The sequence below is a fragment of the Otolemur garnettii genome, unplaced genomic scaffold (genome assembly GCF_000181295.1).
Source record: "Otolemur garnettii isolate 467f Iridium unplaced genomic scaffold, OtoGar3 scaffold00068, whole genome shotgun sequence".
Classification (NCBI taxonomy): domain Eukaryota; kingdom Metazoa; phylum Chordata; class Mammalia; order Primates; family Galagidae; genus Otolemur; species Otolemur garnettii.
This window is the reverse complement of record NW_003852463.1, coordinates 4,588,418-4,609,796: the sequence shown is the minus strand read 5'-3', so window position 1 is coordinate 4,609,796 and position 21,379 is coordinate 4,588,418. Positions and strand designations below refer to the sequence as shown.

At 36.0% G+C, this 21,379-nt stretch overlaps 1 protein-coding gene across 3 annotated transcripts in view; it reads left to right on the top strand.

The window, feature by feature from the left end:
• Nucleotides 1–21,379, top strand: part of ZNF638 (zinc finger protein 638) — a 113,792-nt gene that overhangs the window by 42,834 nt on the left and 49,579 nt on the right. For all 3 annotated transcript variants that reach the window (XM_003793426.3, XM_023515264.1, XM_023515265.1), the window contains 7 exons: nt 2,646–2,684; nt 4,001–4,299; nt 6,662–6,939; nt 11,085–11,231; nt 12,123–12,245; nt 20,057–20,115; nt 20,602–20,654. In XM_003793426.3, coding sequence (XP_003793474.1) covers nt 2,646–2,684; nt 4,001–4,299; nt 6,662–6,939; nt 11,085–11,231; nt 12,123–12,245; nt 20,057–20,115; nt 20,602–20,654 — 998 coding nt within the window. The remainder of the gene's footprint in view (nt 1–2,645; nt 2,685–4,000; nt 4,300–6,661; nt 6,940–11,084; nt 11,232–12,122; nt 12,246–20,056; nt 20,116–20,601; nt 20,655–21,379) is intronic.

Here is a 21,379-nt window from a genome sequence, read left to right as displayed (position 1 = left end):
TATCTGAAAATATCTATGGGAAGTGATTGACTATTATGTACACTGTGTATTGTACATAATTCCCTCCCACAACCAGTTTTATTTCTAATCTTCTTAAATAATATCTTCTTTTGGGCAGCCCTTGTAGCTCAAAGGAGTAGGGCACTGGCCCCACATGCTGGAGGTGGTGAGTTCAAACGTAGCCCCAGCCAAAAACCAAAAAAAAAAAAAAAAAAAAAGAATTTCTAAAAAAGTTGAGAGTGAATATATATTCCTTTTCTTAGGCTTGCTGGTGATTCTCCTTTTCCTTTTTCTTTCTCTGATTACTCCATCTTTCTTTGCTGTTTTTTTTCTTTACTCTTTATTGTTGATATGCATATAATTCTGTTCTCAACCCTCTCTTTTCTATAAACTCTGGGTTAAGAATTTAGTGTAGACTGTCATTCCTGAGGATCTGTTGGGAACAGCTCAGATTTCTCAACCCCAGCCCTGTACTGAACACAGTACCTGCAGGACACTTCCAGGGGGTCAGGAATGTTCACCAATTGAGATATAGATATGGGCCACTGCTGGAAAAGGCTTAAAGGTTGAAATTGCTTAAAGATAGAGGTATAGATTAGCAGCATAGAATAGTAAAGTTAAAGTTTACCTAAAAATCATTGTAATCGTTTCTTTTTTATTTCATAGTCTTAGGATTGATCTCTTCTGTTTTTCTTTCCATTTTTTTTTTCAGTTCATTGACATTGTAAAACTTATTTTTTGGCGGTGTAATTAGAAGTTTCTTCCTATCTAATCAACTTTGTTCCGTAGTAGTGAGCATTGTTCCTGGTTCAATAAAAGACCTTTGAGATTTTTTTATTTTTATTTTTTTGCCGAGCCCAAGTTTAAACGGACCACCTCCAGTATATGGGGCCGGCGCCCTACTCCTTTGAGCCACAGACGCCACCCGACCCTTGAGGTTTTTGTTCTGGGTAGTAAGCACTTTCTTTTTACCACTTGGCATGTGAAGTTGCTTGCCTCTGTGAGCCTCATTGGGTTACTTCTTTGAAAATAACAGAATGTAGGCTCAGCACCTGTAGTTCAGTGGCTGGGGTACTGGCCACATACACTGGGGCTGGTGGGTTCGAACCCAGCCCGAGCCTGCCAAACAACAATAACTATAACAAAAAAATATCTGGGCGTTGTGTCGGGTGCCTGTACTCTCATCTACTTGGGAGGCTGAGGCAAGAGAATCGCTTAAGCTCAAGAGTTTGAGGTTGCTGTGAGCTGTTACTCCACGATACTCTACTGCAGGTGACATAGTGAGATTCAAAAAACAAATTAATAAATAGAATTTAAAAATAACAGAATGTAAGAGTTTACTTTTCATGCCATTCCCTCAGAACAACAACAAAACTTCATCTTAAGTTATAAGCCACTCACCTATAACTGTGGCTTCTACATGCCCGATTATCTCAGATGTCATCTTTTTTCCTAGTCCAGAAATCCATCTGCAGTTATTCTGAAAACATTGCTGAGGTATCCTCACTTCAGAATTGTTTATTGAGTCACTATTACCTTTACTTGTGTGTAACCTCATTACCTGATTTCAAGGCTTTGGGTAATTTGTCTCCTAAGTGAGATGACCGCTCCAGGTTTTCCTCCTCATAATTTCTTTTCATCATTTTCATGCTGCAGCCAGATCAGTTCCTGGAACAGAACACTTATGTTTTACCTCCAGTTCATAGTTTATGTACGCAGGTCAATAACAAAAGTTTTGAGACAGACTGTGTTATAGACCATTACTTCACTTCCACGAAACACAGTCTACAATGTACTTTCTGATTCACTTTTGCAAGTTCCAACTTTGCTTATTGGTGTTGCTGGAAGGACTTCATTTGTTTCTGTCTATGCCGCTTTCACGTTTCTTGATTACCTCTATAATGACCATGTATTGTCACTGTATGAGCTCTTACCTGATTCATGCCTATTGGTAGATCTTTTAAAAGCTACCTAAAAAGCAACTTTTTGTATATAAGTAAATTGTCTTCTTTGTTTTTTCCACTGAATATTTCTGCAAGGACCACTTGGTACAAGTTAAGGGGTACTGTTTATAGTGTATTCTGTGAGGTGCCATATAGAATATAGTAAAAATGATGTTCTCTGTAAAGTTGGCTAATGCTTTCTTTTTTTTTTTTTCTTAAGAGACAGAGTCTCACTTTATCACCCTAGGTAGAGTGTCATGGCATCATAACAACCTCCAACTCCTGGGCTTAGGTGATTCTCTTGCCTCAGCCTCCCGAGTAGTTGGGAGTACAGGTGCTTGCCACAACACCCAGCTATAATGACTTCTTTCTTTTAACTCTTACCTAAGCTTGTATCTTGTATCTCTTCTGTGCCTCTTTAATATTTTTATGTATGTATGCTTGTTTTACTTAAGTAAGTTTTCAGGCCTTTAAGGTAGAGACATTGTGTTTCCCTGATATACTAGCATAATGCTTTATTATTTATTGAAATTAGACACTCAAAATATTTTATTTCCAAAAAATGTTTTCATATTTTAATATATTAATAAGTCACTATGTAAACTTAGGTTTTGAGTCATCCTGGTGTATTGCAGGTAAAGGTTAATCAAGCCTTCTGGCCTTATGTTAGCTGTTCATTAATATTGTTTATTCTCAAAATAGGTATCCTGATTGGAATCCTGAGATCCTTCCATCAAGAAGGTAATTTATTAAAATAGTAATATTATTAAAACTTTACAGCTTGGTGCCTGTGGCTCAAGTGGCTAAGGCACCAGCCACATACACCTAAGGTGGCAGGTTTGAATCCAGCCCAGGCCCACCAAACAACAATGATGGCTGCAACCAAAAAATAGACAGGCATTGTGGTGGGCACCTGTGGTCCCAACTACTTGGGAGGCTGAGGCTGGAGACTTACTTGAGCCCAGGAGTTGGAGGTTGCTGTGAACTGTGATGCCACAGCACTCTACCCAAGGGGACAGCTTGAGGCTCTGTCTCAAGGGAAAAAAAAAAAAAAACTTTATTATCTGTTAAAAGTAAGTAGTTTTCTTTTGCATTGAGTCCTACTTTTACCATTTTTACTTTTAAACACTGACAAATGCAAAAACCTATGAATCTATCTTTACTTATTCCAGCTTGACTATGATACCTCCCTTCTGTGAACTTCTACTTTTTTTTTTTTTGAGAGACAGAATCTCACTTTGTTACCCTCAGTAGAGTGCTATGGTGTCATAGCTCACAGCAACCTCACACTTTTGGGTCCAAGTGATTTCTCTTGCCTCAGCCTCCCACATAGCTGGGACTACAGGCACCTACCACAATGCCCAGCTGTTTTTAGAGATGGGGTCTGGCTCTGTTCAAGGTGATCTTCAGCCTGTGAGCTCAGGCATTCCACCTGCCTCAGCCTCCCAGAGTGCTAGGATTATAGGCATGAGCCACCACTCCTGGCAACTTCTATTTTTAGTCTTTTCTGAAAGTATTTTATTCTGACATTATTATGTTTGTGATATCTTCTATTGTAAATGCCTTGAATGCTGAGAGTGGTCTAAGTTCTGTATCTCTTAGGGCTTCCTACTCCATTTATGTGTATATACACACAAGTATAGAAGTCAAGGAAGTATTTATAGATTGCATAATCCTTCAGGGAAAAATTATTGAAAAACATTGGTTTATGTAAATTGTTTCCTAAATTCGTTACATAACTTAATACTTTGAAAACATCCATGTTTTCAAAATAATATTGGTAAAATGCCCAATCATTTGGTGGTGATGTTCTGTAAACTAGAAAACAGAAGTGCCACGCAGTGGAAGGTTAATAATCTGTTCTGATTATTTCTAATTTACCTATGAAGCTGAATTACATTATAATAAGTAGCTTTTTTTATTTAAGTATAATTAAATACCAGAGTTATCAGAGTTTAGTACTGCTAATAGTTTGTTTTCAACAAAGTAATTTTGTAATTTACCAAAATTTTAATTTACATTATATTTCTGAATCTTGCTTTTTTCTCTGCTTTCAGAAATGAAGGCAATAGAAAAGAAAATGAAACTCCAAGAAGACGTTCTCATTCCCCCAGTCCTAGGCATTCTAGGAGATCAAGTTCAAGTCACAGGTTCCGTCGCTCTCGAAGCCCAATACGTTACATATATAGACCAAGAAGTCGAAGTCCAAGAACTTGCCATCGTTTCATTTCTAGATACAGATCTAGATCCAGATCTCGTTCACCATACCGAGTTAAAAATCCATTTAGAGGTAGTCCAAAATGCTATCGATCAGTTAGCCCTGAAAGGATGTCAAGGAGATCAGTGAGATCATCAGGTAATTGAAAACCATGAAATAATAAATTCACTTATTTTGACTAAATTTTTAATTTATTTTTTGTTTGGATTTTAAGAAATGTTCTATTTTATTAGATTTTAGAACTGGTACATGAAATATGATCCACATAACACAGAGTTCATTATTCCTTCTACTGACTTGGAGAAATGTGGGTAGATATATCTGTTCACTAATGTATTTAAAAACCAAGGATATAGAAACATCTTAGTTACCTTAATAATTGATTACAGACTTTGATGAATTCACTTAAAACTTTTTGAAATTATTTGTGTTTCTGATTAACTGGGTCTTAATATTGATTTAATTACCTTTTCAGAAATAGCTTATATATGTATGTATTTTATATATATGTATGAGTATATATATGGATGTATATATATGTATTCTATATACACACACACACACACACATATAGAGAGAGAGGGTGCGAAAAAAAGTATGCACATTTTAAGAAAGGAAAAAACTGTATTAAAATTTGTAATACTCAAGTCACATTTGACTTCTGCAGTTATGAGGTGTTCAGTGTGACTTCTGTTCATATTTTGTTCTCAGTATATATTGAGTATTATAATTTTAATAGTTTTTTCCTTAAAATGTATATTCATTCTTTCGGTACTCTCTACATATGTATATTTTTACATACGTAAATACATACATATCCCCCCTACAATGAAAGTGGGCATTGTTAATGTTCAGAAAGTACTTTGAACAGGTCTCTTACTATATTTAATGTATTTTATTTTACTTTATTTTTATTTATTTATTTGTTTATTTTGAGGCAGAGTCTCAGTATGTCACCCACGATAGAATACCATGGCATTACAGTTCACAGCAACCTCCAGCTCTTGGGCTTAAGCAATTCTCTTGCTTTAGCCTTCTGAGTAGCTGGGACTACAGGCACCCACTGCAATGCCCAGCTATTTTTTGGTTGCAGTTGTAGTTATTTAGCAATCCCGGTCTGGGCTCAACCCCCCCCCCCCCCCCCCCCCCCCGCCTCAACGTATGTGGCCAGCTCCCTACTCACTGAGCAACAGGTGCCGAGCCTATTTAATGTATTTTAAAAGACTAAATGGAATGGAAGTTATTTTCAAAATATGGTCCAAGGACCACTTGAGGTCCCTAAGATCTTCTCAGAGGTCTGTGAGTTCTCTTTTTCAGCTTCTGGATTCTTTAAAATATACTTTTTTTTTAAAGGTGGTCTGGGCAGGGCTCAAACTCGCCACCCTTGGTGTATGTGGCTGTCTCCGTAATCACTGTGCTATGGGTACTGAGCCAAAATACACTTTTAGCTTTTTTTTTTTTTTTTTTTGAGACAGTGCCTCAAGCTGTCACCCTGGGTACAGTGCTGTGGCATCACAGCTCACAGCAACTTCCAACTCCTGGATTTAAGCAGTTGTCTTGCCTCAGCCTCCCAAGTAGCCAGGACCACAGGCGCCTACCATGATGCTCAGCCATTTTTTGGCTGCAGCCATCATTGTTTGGCAGGCCTGGGCTGGACGACCTGAACCGCCAGCTCCAGTGTATGTGGCTGGTGCCTTAGCTTCTTGAGCTACAGGCACAAAGCCTGAAATACACTTTTAATCAAAATAATGTGTCCCAACAGATTAGATGCAGAAACAGATATAAGAATTTGGGTTTCTTTTAAGCCTAGCATTAAATTTTCTGAAAAAATGTACAGTGGTGGTACTCATCTCATTAACTTTGTTTTGAGAATTGCAGTTTTTTTATAAACATATTCTAACATGGAAGTTGATGATATGAATTAATATTTTTAGATATTATTTTAGTTTCTAATATGGTAAATTTCAATAAGTATATCACTAACAACAGCTCTTTAGGGTCCTCAGAATTTAAAGGAATCCTGAAACCTAAAGTTTGAGAACTACTGGTATAAGATAAGCCCACTATGTAAAGGAAATTTATATTAAAGCCTTTTTTTTTTTTTTTTTTTTTAAAGAAACAGTCTCACTTATTGCCCTCAGTAGAGTACTCTGGTGTTATTGCTCACAGCAACCTCCAGCTCCTGGGCTTAGGCAGTTCTCTTGCCTCAGCCTCCTGAGTAGCTGGGACTACAGGTGCCCATCACAACGCCCGGCTATTTTTTGTTGCAGTTTGTCTGGGCTGGGTTTGAACCCTCCACTCTTGGTATATGGAGCCTTCATGCTACTCACTGAGCCACAGGCATTGCCCTATATTAAAGCCTTTTGAGTGAATAAAAACTAGAATTGTTTTGCATGTATGTACTATTTGGCTTTATGCTAAATGCTACTTTTCTTTATAATGTCATGAGGTACTTTAAGTTCTTTTCAATTGAAATTGCATTTTATGTCTTTTTTATTAGATAGAAAAAAAGCATTAGACGACGTAGTACAACGACCTGGGCATGGGACAGAACTGAATAAACAGAAGCATCTTGAAGCAGTTGATAAAGGACAGTCACCTGCACCAAAGCCTAAAAGTGGCAGTGGGACAAAGCCATCTGTTAAATCTATTAGTTCTACAAAGAGTGATTCAAATTTAGGAGGACATTCTACTCGCTATAAAGCAAAGAATCTTGAAGATGACACCTTACCGGAAGGTAAACAAGTGTCTGATAAAGCTGTTTCTCTTCAGCGTAAGGTCAGTAATTATTTAATTTATTACTACAAGTGTGCATGCATTTGTTATGACAGATAGAAAAGTTGTCTGAATCTTCCATATTTACATTAAGTTTGAATACATGACTTGTTAAATTGTTTTGATATAGAGCATTTTATTGGTTTCTCTTATGAATAAAATAAGAATCTAATAGTTCAAAATTCTGTAATCTAGTAAGCCTGGAATTTTGGCATTTGATGTGTCAAAAGAGAACATTTTGATGGTTTGGAATTTTTGGCTAACCTCACAAACAGATTGTTGTGGATTTTTCTGTCTGTTTGGAGAAGTGAGTATAATCACCAGCAGAATTGATAAGCTTTTGTAATCATTGTTAATAAGCTATAAGTGAGGCTCTACTGACAATTGATCATTTTTTATGTTCTATACTTTTTTTATACACTTTTTTTTAAATTCAGGATTCATTGAGGGTACATAGAATTAGGTTACACTGTTTGCAATTGTTAGATAAAGTCTTAAAATCGTGTCCTGCCCCCACTAGGTGTGCCATACACTGTGACCCCTATCCACCTCCTTCCTCTCCTCTCCTTGCACCCTCCCACTACACTCCCTTGTATTAAATCATCTACTGCCTTCATCTTAGAATAGAGTACATTGGATTCTTGTTTCTCTGTTCTTGTGATGCTTTACTAAGAAGAATGTGTTCCACCTCCATTCTGGTCAATACAAAAGATTTAAAGTCTCCATCTTTTTTAGTGGCTGAATAGTATTCCATGGTATACATATACCACAGCTTGTTAATCCATTCCTGGATTGGTGGGCATTTAAGCTATTTCCACATTTTAGCGATTGTAAATTGAGCTGTAATAAACAGTCTAATACAGATGTCCTTATGATAAAAGGAATTTTTTTTTCTGGGTAGATGCCTAGTAATGGAATTGCAGGATCAAATCAAATGGGAGGTCTAATTGGAGTTCTTTGAGACTTCTTCATACTTTCTTCCAAAAAGATTGTATTAATTTACAGTTATACCAGCAGTGTTAAAGTGTTCTCTCCAAATTTATGTTCAGCAGTTGCAGCTTTGAGACTTTGTGATGTGGGCCTTTCTTACTGGGGTTAGGTGATATCTCAGGGTGGTTTTGATTTTGCGTTTCTCTGATGATTAGGGATGATGAGCATTTTTTCATATGTTTGTTAGCCATTCATCTGTCTTCGCCAGAGGAAGTTCTGTTTTTTTCTCTTGTCCATTGATATATGGGATTGTCAGATCTTTTTTTTTTTTGTCATAATACATTATTATGGTTTTATTGGTCAATAGACCAATGAACAATTGATCTTCTAAAATCTATGAAAAGGAAATTGCTGATTTCAAGTAGGTAAAAGTTTGTGTAGAATCAGTTTAGAGTACCTTGGAAATACTCAGAGAATTGTTTGTATTTCTGCAGAGGGCACTGGCTTACCCTCCATTCCCTATGTAATTCTGAAATCTTCCATTTTGTAAAAAATACCAGCTGCATTTTGGGAGGCCAAGGCGGGTAGATTACTCAAGCTCACAGGTTTGAGATCAGCCTGAGCAACATCAAGACTCTGTCTCTACAAATAGCTAGGCGTTGTAGCGGGCGCCTATAGTCCCAGCTACTTGGGAGCTGAGGCAAGAGAACCACTTGAGCCCAAGAGTTCGAGGTTGCTGTGAGCTCTGATGCCACGCTACTCTACCGAGGGTAACAAAGTCAGACTCTGTCTCAAAAAAAGAAAGAAAGAAAGAAATGTACCAGGGGGTCCCACCAACTTAGAAGGAGTCAACAAGGTTATCCTTTTACAATAGGGATAGTTTTAATTTAAGAATTTATTCAAACCATTTATTTAAACAGGATTATTTATTGCTTATATTTCCTAGCCTGTTCACACTGTCATAACGGAATACCATAAATTGGCTGTCTTAAACAACAGAAATCCATTTTTCTTACATTTCTGGAGTCTAGGAAGTCCAAGATCAAAAGCTTTCTACTGAGGGCTCTCTTCCTGGCTTGCAGATGGCAGCCTTCACACTATGTTTTATATTTCTTATGGTATAGTTCAGAGTCAAATATTCTGGTATACAGTGTGGAGTAGTCTGTTTTCTAGTATTGCTTTATTGGTGTGTTTTGATTATGACTTTCATAATCAGGTTACTATACTGAGATATTATTATATGTTTATTGTATTACTGTTAAATAATGTATTAAAACATCCTGAGACTATCAGTAGAGAAACTCCTAATGGGGCATATTATTCAGTCTTCCAGCAACTACTGTTCCCTGCCCCAAAGAGCTTGTATTTAGAAGGATAAACTTACATAATCAACTAGTAATTTATAGAATTTTGAAGAACATTCTTGTAAAGAAATGTTGAGTATAAGGAAAATTTGGAGGGAAAAAGAAGAAAACCTTTTTGGCGGGGAGGGGAGGACAGAGTCTTACTTTGTCACCCTCAATAGAATGCTATGGCATCAGAGCTCACAACAATCTCATTGGTCTCAAGTGATTCTCTTGTCTCAGCCTCCTAAGTAGGCTGCCACAAAGCTTGGCTACTTTGTAGAGATGGGGTCTTATACTTGCTCAGGTTGGTCTGAAATCTATGAGCTCACGCAGTCCACCCTCCTGGGCCTCCCAGAGTGCTAGGATACGGGCGTGAGCTGCTGTGCCAGTCGAAATACAGACTTCTTTTCATTTTGTTTCAAGGCTTCTAGGTGGTAGCAGTAGAATTTTTTTTTTTTTTTTTTTTTTTGAGATGGTTTCTCACTTTGTTGCTGGGCTCAAGCAATCTTTATGCATCAGCTCCCCAGTAGCTGGGATAACAGGGACCTGGCTACTATAGTAGAACTTCTGAAGAAGTTTTCTTTTTGGTTAATTTATAACATAGATGGTAAAATTGATAGAAAAATTTTATTTTTGGTTACATTTTAACATAGATGATAAAAATGATATTACAGTGTATTCAAATTTTATATGTTATATGTGAATATTTTATTTTATTTTATTTTTCTGAGACAGAGTTTTACTCTGTTATCCTGGGTAGATTTCTGTGGCATCATCACAGCAACCGCAAACTCTTGGGCTTCAAAAATCCTCTTGCCTTGGCCTCCCAAGTAGCTGGAACTACAGGTGTATGCCATTATGCCCGGCTAGTTTTTCTGTTTTTTAGTAGAGATACGATCTTGCTTTTGTTCAGTCTGGTCTCAAACTTGTCACTTAACAGGATCATCCTGCATTAGCCTCCCAGAGTGTTAGGATTACAGGCGTAAACCACTGCACCAAGATAATTTTCAATTGTTAAGATGGAGGGTAGACAAATCTATAATTTCAGCTTCACTACATAGTGGAACATGTAAATTCATATAGAAAAATGCTCTTTTTTAAAAAAGGGGGAAAGAAAAAAAATTTTTTTTTTTTTGTAGAGACAGAGTCTCACTTTGTTGCCCTTGGTAGAGTGCTGTGGTGTCACACAGCTCAAAGCAACCTCCAACTCTTGGACTTAGGTGATTCTCTTGCCTCAGCCTCCTGAGTAGCTGGGACTACAGGCACCTGCCATAACACATGGCTGTTTGTTTGTTTCAGTTTGGCCGGGCTGGGTTTGAACCTGCTGTCCTCGGTATATGGGCCAGTGCCCTACCCACTGAGTTACAGGCGCCACCCAGAAAATGTTTTTCAATGACCTTCAGAAGTGCACAACTTTTTTTTTCTTCACTAGCACATTGGAAGAATAAGAGGTGTCTTTGGCCACATGTTAAATAAACATTATCCAAAAAAAAAAAAGTTCATGCATACTTTTTGTGATAATCTGACACCATGGATAAGCAAAAAAAAGTCCTCACAAAAATCACCATGTGGCCTGTGGGTGCATATTGGACACCACATCATTCTATAGGTCTTATTTATTACAAGATGGTATAAAAAGAAAAGTTTTAAACCCACTGTTGGGTGTTGAAACAAATCATACTTACCATTTTTCTTTAGCATTTAAAAGTTTTCAAAAGTTATGTTGAAAGTGATAAAAAATTATGTTAAATATTTAGAAAAGATTCTTTAAAGCACTAAGATTAATGGTAGAAGAAATTATCATAGGGAATTATTACTGTACCTTGTGGCTTAATTTGGTTTATTTCTAATTTTCTTTCATCCCAACAACAGCTTCGGAAGGACCAGTCATTACATTATGGTTCAGTTCTTCTTATATCTGAATTACCAGAGGATGGCTGCAATGAAGAAGAAATTAGAAAAGTATTTCAACCATTTGGAAAAGTTACTGATGTCCTACTTATTCCATATAGAAAGGAGGTTGGTCTTTTAGTTTGTTCTAAAAATTCATAGAAAGTCATTGCTTTAATGACTTAACATTATATAAAATGTTGTTCAATCTCTTAGTTGCTTGCACTACATATGTGATTGTTCTTTGAGAGTTATATAAATGTTTAGGTGTGAATGAACAATGTCTCCAAAGAATGTTTTCTATCCTTTAAGGTAAGGCTTGGCACACTTTTTCTGTAACGAGCCAGATAGTAAATATTTTAGGCTTTGTAGGCTCGCCAAAATATCCCAACTATTGTATTCTCCCATTGTAGTACAAAAGTAGGTAGAGATAAAACATGTAAATGAGTAAAAATGGCTGTATTTCAAAAAACTATTTATAAAAATAGGTGGCATCCCATAGTTTGTCAACTTCTGCTTTAAAACATCAAGCTTATACTAGAACAAATTATTTTCTTTATACAATAAGTATTGTTTGCCTGTGGGATGTATTCCTGTAACTTACGTGATTTAAATTGAAAACTATGAACAACCTCAGACTAAGTAGAGAACTTAAACATATTGGTAGCATCATCCTTGTTGTAAGAAGCCTTAAAAATGGCAGGTCAGATATACCCCAAACTGTACCAGATCTTGCCTTCTCTTTTATTGTTCGGGGAGCCCTGCCTTTTGTTTCTCTAGTTCCAGGAGCCTACAAAGGACACTTGTGTCCCTCTTGCTGTCCTGTTAATGATATAAAGTTAAATGTCTATTTCATGTATGAAGCACCTGTAATCAAATTACTCTTTAGCAAAATAAGAGAAGTAAAAGTAGTCTGGACTTGATAATTTCATAGTTTTATGTTCCACATGAAGTCCATTTAAAAATGCAGGGACTTTTAAGGGAGATTTTTGTCTAAAAAAGGAGTAAATTTCATTTTAGGCTTACTTGGAAATGGAATTTAAAGAGGCCGTTACGGCAGTCATGAAGTACATTGAAACAACGCCTCTTCTGGTAAAAGGAAAAAGTGTGAAAATATGTGTTCCAGGAAAGAAAAAAGCACAGGTAAACTGGATTTAGATCCTAGATGTTTTATCATTGTTGATTAGTTTAACTTTTCTGTTTGAGTACGGCATGCATACATAAAAATGCATAAAACATAAATATTAACTCAGCAAATTATATCTGCATAAATTCAAATACACTGAAATTAGAACTTCTTTATATACATAAAGCAACAGACTTAAGAGAAAATACCATATATAACACAAAAATAGCAAGTGTCTGGAGATGTAGGTCACAAGATAGAACATTGACAACATCTTGGAAGCCCCTTGCCTGCTTCTTTCCAATCCTTATATCCTCTTTTGTGTCCACATATAACCCCTATCTTGATTTCTCATGCCATTTTGTCTTTTTTGACTTTTTACCAACAAAATTATAGAGTATATGTTCTTCAAGGATTTTGCTTCCTTAGAATTATCAGTGTTAATTCTGTCTAGATCATTTTTTGTGCTTTAATAGAACCATATATAATATCTATAGAATTACTTTCAAATAACCTGTAAGTTTTGCTTTATATATGTAGGTTCTTTTAATTTAATTTATTTATTTACCATAGAATATCTACTTCAGTATATTTCTTTTTTTCTTTTTTTTTGAGACAGTCTCAAGCTGTCACCCTGGGTAGAGTGCTGTGATGTCATGGCTCACAGCAACTTCAAATTCTTAGGCCCAAGTGATGCTCTTGCCTCAGCATCCCAAGTATCTGGGACTATAGGCGCCTACCACGATGTCCGGCTATTTCTTTGTTGTTGTTGCAGTTGTCGTTGTTTTAGCTAGCCCAGGCCGGGTTCAAACCCACAAGCCTCAGTGTATATGGCCGTATCCCACCCACTGAGCTACGGGCATCACTGTAGTGTATATTCCTTAATTTGAATTGGCAGTCTTTATGCTAGTACATAGAGATTTTTCTCGTTGTTAACTTCTCTGTGATACTACTTTGTATGAATATACCACAATTATTTTACTGGTTCCTTATTTGATGTTTAAGTTACATTTCTATTTTTCATTATATACAATAAAGAGAATGTAGCTCTTTGTCCTCCTTTCGTAAGCCATCCTTTTGCATTTATAACTTGATACCTGTGAGTGGAATTGTTGGTTTATAGGAGTCACAGTAATGGATGATAGCTAAGTAGCTATTGTAATTTATGTGAGTACTGGTCTGTCTGTATTACAATAGTATCTTAATTTCATCATTTTTGAAATTTCAGTATGTAAAAAACTGATATCTAGCTTAAATTTGCATTTTTCTGATTATTGGTGAATTTCATCTTTATATAATTACTCAGTATTTCTATCAACTGTTTCAGTGAACTATCTTTATTTTTCCCTTTTTCCAAAGTTTTTATCTTTTTAAAAATACCAGACACTAATTTAGCATTATATATAAGGAAGTATTTTCTTCTAGTCTGTTGCTTGTATATCTACATATATTAAGTTTTTATGTACTCAGATTAATTGATATTTTCCCTTATGGCTTTACTTTTTTCTTCTATTTTTAGAAGACTTCTCTATACCAGCACCAAAAATACTTGGTTTGATTATTTTCTTAATCTGTTATTTGTGGTAAAATGTGTAGTTGGGATTAGTATTTCTATAATGGGTATACCCAATTGTCCTGATACCATTTATGCCTAATTTGTCCTTCCTTGTTGATTTGAAAAGCTACATTTATGTGTGTACATTATCCTGTATATGTAGATCTTCTGTTGTAGCATTCTGATTACTTTTGTGGCAGTATTATGTGGTTTCAGTTATTACAACTTTGTAATATTTCCTTATCTTCCTGGTAGAGTTCTTTTCCTTTGTTCTAAAATCATTTTGATTAATATGGAACATTTACTTCTGCATATTAGTTATAGAATCAATTTAAGTTCTCTGAAAGATTCTACTGATAAAGATTTAATTGATAATTTATGGAATTTATATTAGTATTTTTACAATACTGAATCTTTCATCCAAAACACAATTTGTCCAGTTATTTGGATTTCATTTCATGCCTTTTAATACGTTTTACATTTTTTCCATAAAGTTCTGGAACATTTTATTTTGGAGGGTTTATCATGTATGATAAGGGGGTATCAAAATATATATTTTTTAAGAAAAGAAAAACTGTATTAAAGTTACAATTACTCAAGTCATGTTTGACCTTCAGCAATTACAAGAGGTGCTCACATGTGATATGTATTCATTTTTATTATCAGTATATATTGAGTATTAAAATTCTAATAGTTTTTTTCCTTTATTAAAATGTGTGTATATTTTTTGGCACTTTCCATGTATTATGTCTGTATACATATGTAAAACATATTTATATTGGTATTAATGAAAAGTTCTTTATTTTTTCTTATATGTTCTCTGATTAATTACTATTATAATAACTCATCCTCCTAGTTTATACCTGCTACATGCTATTCACTTATTCCTGTTGTCCTGGTTTGGATAATGAGTTTAGATGGTGATCCTAATTGATTACCAATTTTATACTTGAGGGGTTTTTTAGTCTTAACAAAGAGAAAACCTTACTAATGGTTTATTAAACAAATAAGTATATTTACCTCATAACAGGAAATCTGCAGGTAAATGGTTCAGGGCTGGTAAAGCAGTTTCATAATTTCTTCAGGAATCCAACCTGTTTTCAGCTCTACTATCTTTTGAATGTAGCTTTCATCCTCAATTGTAAGATGATTGCTGTACCTTTTGGCATCATTTCTACCTTGTCAGCAGAAAGGAAGAACTAAAAATCAAAAGCAAAATATTTTGTTTTTCTGGAAAGAATGTGTTCCCCAGCAAATTTACCTATATGTCATACTTTAGAACTATCACACATGGCCGTCAAGTTGCAGTGGCAATTAAGGGAAAGGAAGGATTAAATATTTAATTTAAGAATTTAAACTTTGGGTGGTGTCCATGGCTCAGTGGGTAGGGCGCCAGCCCCACATACTGAGGGTGGCGGGTTCAAACTCAGCCCCAGCCAAACTGCAACAAAAAGATAGCTGGGCATTGTGGGGGGCACCTGTAGTCTCAGCTACTTGGGAGGCTGAGGCAAGAGAATCACCTAAACCCAGGAGCTGGAGGTTGCTGTGAGCTGTGACAGCATAACACTCTACCAAGGGTGATAAAGTGAGATTCTGTCTCTACCAAAAAAAAAAAAAATTTAAACTTTATCCCATAGAGAGGTAAATAGGTATGACATAATAAAATTAATAGATTAGAAAGATTCATCAAGAAGTCATCTGGAGAATTAATTAGGCAAATAAAGCCTAGCTGATCGATTAAAGTGGGGAAAGACAAGAGCACAGAAGTACAGTTAGAAGACTGATCTCACCATTCAAATCAGCCTCTTCTGATAATGGTGTGGAGTAGATTAAGTGGCTTTATACAAGTGACTATGCAGTCAATACATAGCCAATTATGGGGAGGCAGCTAGTTTTCTTTAATTTTAAACAGTTTAATCTGAGAATATAGTTAATGATACATTTAAGGAATCAGAGTGTTTCAAAGAGATTAAAATAATTATCTTGAACAACTTTTTTTTTTTTATCCGAGACAGAATCTCACTTTGTCGCCCTTGGTAGAGTGCTGTGAGCGTCACAGCTCACAGCAGCCTCAAAATCTTGAGTGTAAGCAGTTTCTTGCCTTAGTCTCCCAGGTAGCTGGGACTACAGGCGCCCACCACAACACCCAGCTATTTTTTGTTGTATTTGTCATTGCTGTTTAGCTGGCCTGGGCCGGGTTCAAACCCACCAACCTCCATGTATGTGGCTGGTGCCGTAACCACTGTGCTACAGGCGCTGAACCTATCTTGAACAAATTTTTGATGAAGTTGGTAAGGTAACAACATAAATCTATGAGCCCAACTTTATTTACTATCATGATTATCATAGTAATGAATAGGGGAAAATATCAGCCCTAGAAGCAAGAAACATGTCATCTACCTGTTAAAAAAAAAAAAAATATATATATATATTCAACTAAATATAATTTGGATGATGTTGAAATGCAGGAGGCTGAGAAGGCTAACTCTGATGACTCCCTTCTTTTGTGATAGAGCAGCATACCTAGGGATTCACTAGAGGGGATCCCCAGCAGAACTCTTAGTTGTGCCTTCTTCAGATTAGAAGTATGTGGACAATCTTTTTATTCTATTACCATAGGAAGTGGAAAGACAAATTTTCCTAACAGATTAAGCCAAAAATTGTCTGGAACCCCAAAGTAGGGGCAAAAAGAATTATACTGTAGCTTTTTTGGTTTAGATTTTCCTTTTTGGCATGAATGTGAAAACGAAGAAAAAATTTATTGGCCCACATGTGACGTTTTGTATTAGGACTGCCTCTAACTCTGGCTGTGATTCATGTTAACATTTTCTTCGTTAAGCTGCTTCTTAAAATCAATAAATCATTATTCCAGAAAAGGTAAAAGTTTCTTATATTTCTGTGTTAATGTGGGTTTGCACATCTCTCACGGAAACTCGATCACCCTGTCTTTAATAACAAGCCAGCATAGATTTGAATCCTTAGCAATGATTATTAACTTTTTGAGCTACTTCCTCTCCTACCACTACAAATAATCTGATAAGTAAACATTTCTTTTTTTCTAGAGAAATAGCCATAAGCCCATACTCAGTTTTTTTTATTAAGACAGAGTCTCACTTTGTTGCCTTTGGTCGAATGCTGTCCTGTGGCATCATAGCTCACAGCAGCTTCAAACTTTTGGGCTCAAATAATCTTCTTTGCCTCCGCCTCCCAAGGAACTGGGACTACAGGCACCTCCCACAATGCCTGGCTATTTTTTTTTACCCTGGTAGAGTGCCCTGTGTCATAGCTCACAGCAACCTCTAACCCTTGGGCTCAGCCTCCTGAGTGGCTGGGACCAAAGGCGTCCACCACGGTGCCCGGCTGTTTTTAGAGTTGAGGCCTTGCTCTAGCTGTCACTGGTCTTGAACTCATGAGCTCAGGTGATCTGTCCACCCGGCCTCCCAAAGTGGTAGGATTATAGGCATGAACTACCACGCCGAGACTGCCCAGTTGTTTTCTAGAGATGGAATCTTGCTCTTGGTCAGGCTGGTTTCTAACTTTGAGTTCAGACAGTCCACCCACCTCAGCCTCCCAGAGTACTAGGATTATAGGCATGAGAAGGAGCAGGTGCCCTTGCTCTGGAATAGAGCATGATCAGATTATTCAATGAACAAAACCTTTGCAGCTGTAAATTACTGCTGTAGCTGAACTCTGAAAAAAAAACCTTACAATTTCAATTCATTGTTTTCAGCAAGATTCTATTATACATAAAACTAGGGCAACCAGTCAACTAAAATCCAATAAGACTAAAGGAAAATGAAAAATAATGCTGGGAAGCAGTAAACATTTGAGCATTTAGAAAATCTAATGAGTTAACAAGGAGATAAAAACCAAAAAGATGCAGTTCAGATGAGAATTTTAATTGCATTTTAATTTATAAAACTATTTCCTAATAGTTAAGCATCTCTTGTGTTAGGTATCATATCTATAGAAGATGCAGTGGTGAATAAGATCTATTTACCTTTTCTTGAAGCTTATAGTCTATTTTATAGCCATTAGTGAAGGTTAAAGAGCCAAAAATGATGAAAGAGGAAAGGCATGGTAGATATAACTAGGAGACCCAATTTGTACATAACTAGAATTCCTGAAAAAAGGCATCACTTATTAGTGAAGATTTTAAATTTAGTTGTTATAGAGGGGAACCCACAGTGAGCGATCCAGGCAGAAACAGTGCAACTATATAAGAAATAGTGTGGCCTTAGCAGATGAACACATTCTCAGGGTTGCATGGGGAAAAAATTGACTCATTGTAGTTCGGTATATCCATTTCAGGTGGAATCTTAATGTGTGTGTTAGAGCAGCATTCTCATGTATGCATGGGCTCACAAAATAATGAATCTTTTCAGAAACATTGATGTAAAATAAGGAACTGAAGACATGGAGAAGTTACGATATAAAGTGTTGGTAATGAGCAGTGAAACAATTTAAACAGTAAAATCTAAATTCTCATAAAAGAACAGATTTTTAAAATGTCACTTACAATTACAAAAATAATTTTGGTCAAAAATGTATTATCAAATATTGGAATATAGTCAGTGGTTAAAAGATACATTTTTTTAACTTATAACTTAGACATAGGAAATCAGTAGTTTCAAAGTCTTTTTAAAGTGAATGGTAATGGTTAAAATGAAAAATATGAGGATAAATTTCTTCGAAGTCACTGAGGTGTTAGGATAAAGTCCCATATGGTATAAAGTCCCAAAAAGAACAGAAAACAGGATTCCTGGTTTCATATAGTTATAGCTTTAGAGAAAGACCCCAAAGAAGCTAAATGTGTACATAAGAAGTCTACTGGCAACGAGTGCTATGATGACAAATATGAAGAAAAGAGAATAGAAGTGCCCTTGTTGGAGAACCAGGAACTGCACCTTTCAGTAAGGTAGTTGGGGATGGTCTGATTGAAAAAAGTGATATGTGAACAGCTAAAGAAGGTGAGTGAGCAAGCCGTAATTTGGCTTAATACCATTTCACATAGAAGGAACAGTAATGGCAAATGACTTTGAGATACAATACCTGTGCAATGTCCTTGAGATCCACACCTGTATGGTTTATTTGAGGAGAAAATGGTGGTTTGAGATGGTGGGTAGGTGGAACATAGGATGTAAAAATTTTATGGGCCATGGTAAGTACTCACACAATCTGTTGAAGGTTTTGAATTGAGGAATGGCAACTTCAGTCTGCCTTCAAGTTGCAAGTAGAGTTTGAGTGGGGTATAAGGCAAAGACAGATTCAGAGAGATCATTATTAGGCTATTGTAGTAATCCAAGCAAAAGATGCTCATAGATTGGACTAGAGTGATAACAACTAGACATCTGAAATGTCACATTGAAAGATACAGTAGTTCCCCCTTATCTAAGGTTTTGCTTTTCATGGTCTCAGTTACCTTAGTCAACTATAGTTCAAAAATACTAAATAGAAAATTTCAAAAATAAACATAAGTTTGAAATTTTGTACTCTTCTGAGTAACACGATGAAATCTCACATTTAAGGCCCAGTCTTAGCTAGGACTTGACTCATCTCTTTGTCTAGCATATCCATGCCTTATACACTACCACCTATTTAGTCACTTATTAGCCATCTCTGTTATCAGATCCTCTGTCTTAGTATTAAATGTGTATGTTTAATCAACCCTGTTTTGAAGCTGGCAACTTAGATAGCCAAAGAAATGTCATAAAGTACTTCCTTTGAGTGAAAAGTGAAAGTTCTCGACTTAATAAGGAAAGAAAAAAATATTCTGTGCTGAGGTTGCTAAGTTCCACAATACAATAATTTTGAGAGACATATTCATACTGCTTTTATAACAGTATAATGCCATTATTGTTCTATTTTTACTTATTATTGATCTCTTAATTGTGCCTAACTTAGAAATGAACAGGCATATACAGGAAAAACATAGTATACATAGGATTCAGTACTATGCATGGTTTCAGGTGTCCACGGGGGAAACCTTGTAATGTATTATTCCCCATGGGTGAAGAGGAACTGCTGTACTTAATAAGATAAATATAGATGAGTAGTAAAAGATGGAGTGTAAAATTGTACTGGTGTGTGATCATAAATTGAGGAAAATGTCTTTATATAAATAGAAAGGGTAATAATCATCTTTTAGGGTTGGAAGATTTTAGATGTTTTTTGTTGTTGGATTCTTTTGTACTTTTGTGTATTTTCTAAGTTGGTTTTTACACTTGGGAGAGAATTAAATCCTTCATTATTCAAAATATTTTTCCTTCATAGAACAGAGAGGTAAAGAAAAAGACATCGGATTCAAAGAAAGTATCTGTGTCTACTTTAAAGTAAGTGATTTCATATGTAAGAGTGAATTTACATATAAATTAAGAAATTTTAATTTGGGGGGCCGGGGTTCAGTGGCTCATGCCCATAATCTAGCACTCTGGGAGGCTGAGGACAGAGGGATCTGGGCACTGTAGGATCTTCTGAGCTTACAGGTCAACTTAATAAGGAAGTCCTTATTACTGTCCAGCCTGGGCAATAGCAAGACCCCTTCTCTAAAAAGAGCAGAGCATTGTGGTGGATGCCTGTAGTTCCAGGAGTTTGAGGTTTCTGTGAGCCACGGCATTCTACCCTAGGTGACAAAGTGAAAGTCTGTCTCAAAAAAAAAGAAAGAAATTTTAATTTTTAAAATTTTTAGCACCATAATTACATTACAGTAATTATATTCCAGTTGAATTATTTGAAACTTTTTAGATTTAAACATTGTATTTTTAGAACTATAGAACTTAGAATTTCTAAGTTGCTGATTTTTTTCCTCTTTTGAACAGAAAAGATGGAGATGCTTCAAAGACTGTTGAAACTGTTACTTCAGTTTCTACTGGTAAGTTATTATTTTTAATACTCCAAATGAGTGTGTCTTGTCATTTTACTAGAAACTTCTTATAAGATGATACTAAGAAAACACTGCTTGTGTTTTAATGGAAGGGGCCCAAATTGCTTTTTTTAATTGGCTACTATATTAAGCAGGGGGTTAATATTTATGGAATTTCTTCTCAAATAAATATAACGATTATAATGTAATATATGTAAGTTGCCTATCATAGTTCCACATTTAATAGCTGTTTTTTACATGTTTGCTTTAGTTTTGCAATACTTCCCTCCATCTCCTCCTGATAAACTCACAAGAGAAAACATAAAGAAAGGTATATTAAGATTGCTTACCTAGTCCCCTTTGATTTTGAAAGTTAGCTGAGAGGCAAAAAGTAAGTAAAAGTGATTAACCAGAAATAGATTAATATTATTATATTCGGGTGCTAAAAGTCATTTCTTTATGCCCAGGAAAATACTTCAGGTCTTTATTATAAATGAAGTGTAGGCTTGGCACCTGTGGCTCAAGTGGCTAAAGCGCCAGCCACATACACCTAAGGTGGCAGGTTCGAATCCAGCCCCGGCCCGCCAAACAACAATGACAGCTGCTACCAAAAAATAGCTGGGCGTTGTGGTGGGCACCTGTGGTCCCAGCTACTTGGGAGGCTGAGGTAGGAGACTCGCTTGAGCCCAGGAGTTGGAGGTTGCTGTGAGCTGTGATGTCATAAAACTCTACCC